This window comes from Sinocyclocheilus anshuiensis, unplaced genomic scaffold (assembly GCF_001515605.1).
Source record: "Sinocyclocheilus anshuiensis isolate Anshui unplaced genomic scaffold, SAMN03320099.WGS_v1.1 scaffold1364, whole genome shotgun sequence".
In the NCBI taxonomy this organism is placed as follows: Eukaryota; Metazoa; Chordata; class Actinopteri; order Cypriniformes; family Cyprinidae; genus Sinocyclocheilus; species Sinocyclocheilus anshuiensis.
This window is the reverse complement of record NW_015544238.1, coordinates 14,290-17,102: the sequence shown is the minus strand read 5'-3', so window position 1 is coordinate 17,102 and position 2,813 is coordinate 14,290. Positions and strand designations below refer to the sequence as shown.

The 2,813-nt window shown below is 37.5% G+C and overlaps 1 protein-coding gene across 2 annotated transcripts in view; it reads left to right on the top strand.

The window, feature by feature from the left end:
• LOC107697612 (ubiquitin-conjugating enzyme E2 D2-like) overlaps positions 1-2,329 on the top strand; it is a 19,338-nt gene extending 17,009 nt beyond the window's left edge. For both annotated transcript variants that reach the window (XM_016498407.1, XM_016498406.1), the window contains exon 7: positions 1,454-2,329. In XM_016498407.1, coding sequence (XP_016353893.1) covers positions 1,454-1,499 — 46 coding nt within the window. In that variant the 3' untranslated portion in view covers positions 1,500-2,329. The remainder of the gene's footprint in view (positions 1-1,453) is intronic.
• Positions 2,330-2,813: the final 484 nt, after the last annotated feature.

The following is a 2,813-nucleotide window of genomic DNA, read 5'->3' as shown; positions in this document are numbered from 1 at the left end:
TTCAGAAGTGCCAGATTGTCATAGCAAAGTTAGAATTACCTCCTCTCCTAGGTTCACGACACGGTCGTCCATAAAATGCATTGCTGTTCTGTTGTAAGTGATCTTAAAAAGATTCCCAAATGCATCTACTTTCGGAAGGCCAAATAAAGTGCTTTTGCCTAGAAACACACAGTGTCTCCCTGACATGACTGCATAAACACTAACTGCGGTTACTGAAACCAAGCCGCCTTTCTTTGCATGCACATTTGGGCGCATTATGCAAATATTCCCACATAGTGAGGTAGATATGTGGGGGCGTGTTAGAACGAGCCGTTTTAGGGGGGTGTGGCAGAGTCTTAACTTCGATAAAGAATATCTCTTTGGTTTTGAGACTTTAGTCTTTGCAACTTCAGGGATCTTATCTATTCACGAACAGCTTGTAACACTCCAAAGAGAAAGGAAAACTTGAAATCGCATCATATGACCCCTTTAACAATGTCTGGGATAAGATTTCTTTATTTTCATTTTATTTATTGATCACTCAGGGTTATCTTATGTAACTCTTTGTGGCTTGTGTTTTTAATATATGTTCCCCTGCACTTCAGGCATTTTGTACACATTCGTTCTGCACCTTGTGACTTGATTCTGACTCCAATTTAATTAGTATATAACAAAAAATATAACCAGTATATTCTGTTCCAATTTAATTCTGTAAATTAATTCTTGATTGTTTTTCAGTGCATCGATGTTGCGCTGTACTTAGAGGGTGCTTGCACAGGCAATTTAGCCAATTTAATTGGATTTACCGACATGTGAAATGCAAATCCTGTCTGCAGTGTGGCCTTTCTGAAGTTATTTTGTAGGTTTACTGATCCAAAATGTTTTTATACATTTTCTTCTATATCTTTGTGTGATGTTCTGTACATTGTGGCTTTAAAATGTTATGAGGAATCGTTTTATGAATGTTTATCCACATTGCCTTTCATTTCAACTTAAAAAAGATAAAAAGGCATTGTCAGTTTCGTTTATCACTTGAGAGGCCGTTTTGGTGGCTTTATTAGAGAGTTGTTTTTGTGTGCTGTGTGTGAAAGAAATCCCACAACCCACACACACACACGATTCAACTATCAGTTGATTATGGGCAAGACTTGACAATTCTGATTCGACTATATAAATCCTTAGTCGGTGACACCCCTAGCTTTATCATAGGATTAATGACAGAAGGTTTAGTTGAGGTAAACATTTCAGGCTTTTACTAGCACCAAAGTAAACAACAGAAGGAATGTTTAGAGTTGCAGTGTAGAAGTGAAGAGGATGCCACTGTGTTTGACCTTGAGTCGTTTCTGCACTCTGTGTTTATGTTGGTGTGAGCCAAGTTGGCAGATGGTCCGCTTACCCAGCATGTGTGACACTGCCTCTGCAACAGCGTTTGCACCAATGCCACACTTCATTTCTCTTTCTTTCTCTTGCACAGGTACAACAGAATAGCTCGGGAATGGACTCAAAAGTACGCCATGTGATACCTGAAGAACATCAGACCAATCTGCAGTATAGCTGGAAAAAAAAAGTTTTTTTCTTCCCCTCAATGAATTGACAGCTCCCCGTGTATTCAGACCATAGCAGTTCTGCTTGGTTATTTTGACCCCCTTCAACTTTCATTCACATGCTGTAAAAAAGACCACGACATTGCAAAGATCACCAACTTTATGTTCAGAAAAATGCTCGTGTCAAAGAAGCATGTTTTAACTATGAGCTCAGCCATTTTTTAATGAGATAAGAAAAAGAAAAAAAACAACTAAGGTGAAACCATCGAATGCTTCTGACTCATGCCACTGGCTAGAGGTGCTATTTAAGAAAAAGAAACAACGATTCTGAAGGTGCCAGCGTACCACGAGAAGTCGATCTGTTGCTCGGTTGGCCTTCATGTTTTTATATGCTTTTCCAATAGCAATGAGAACTATGGTCTGTGAAATATATTATTGCTTATAACTGACTGTTTCTTACCAAATCAGTCACATCATTGTATCAGCAGTTACGAAAAAGATATATTTTGCATGTTAATGGAACAATTAAGCTAATTGGTCTGTGGTCTGCCAAAAATGAATATCTGCAGACAAAGTTAAGCGAATACATGTCCATTTTTAGAGTCTGAGAACTTATTTTGTTACTCATTTTCTCTCCTCTTTTTGATGTTTTTAGAATGGGGAGCTATTAGTTTGTCTATCCTCCTAAACACTGTTCTCTCATTGCACTGAATATATGTGATTGGAAGCTCTCAATGGATGACCGATCAACTAATAGTTCTACTAGCTGTTCATTTTGTTTGCTCAATAAAGTTGCTAAACTATCATTTGGAGTTTCCTTCTGCAGTGCCATTGAGAGTTTTTTTTTTTTTTTTTGCTTTGAGAACCTTGATTGTCATCACAATTGTACTTGATTCAATTCTCTGAGAATTGAGAATGTCTGAGACATTAATCTGGTACAATAACATTAGGTGAATGGACAGAATTTGACACTATAGTTGTTCGGCCCATGTTTCTAGATCTCTTTGAGGTCTCTCAACAACTGCTGGACTATAATTAGTTCTCTGAAGGAGGAACTCCCATTTGTGAGGTGAATAGCAGCTTAGACCCCCTCACTACCAATGACGTCATTGATGTACAGGTGCATCTCAATAAATTAGAATGTCATGGAAAAGTTCATTTATTTCAGTAATTCAACTCAAATTGTGAAACTCGTATATTAAATAAATTCAATGCACACAGACTGAAGTAGTTTAAGTCTTTGGTTCTTTTAATTGTAATTATTTTGGCTCACATTTCACAAAAACCCAC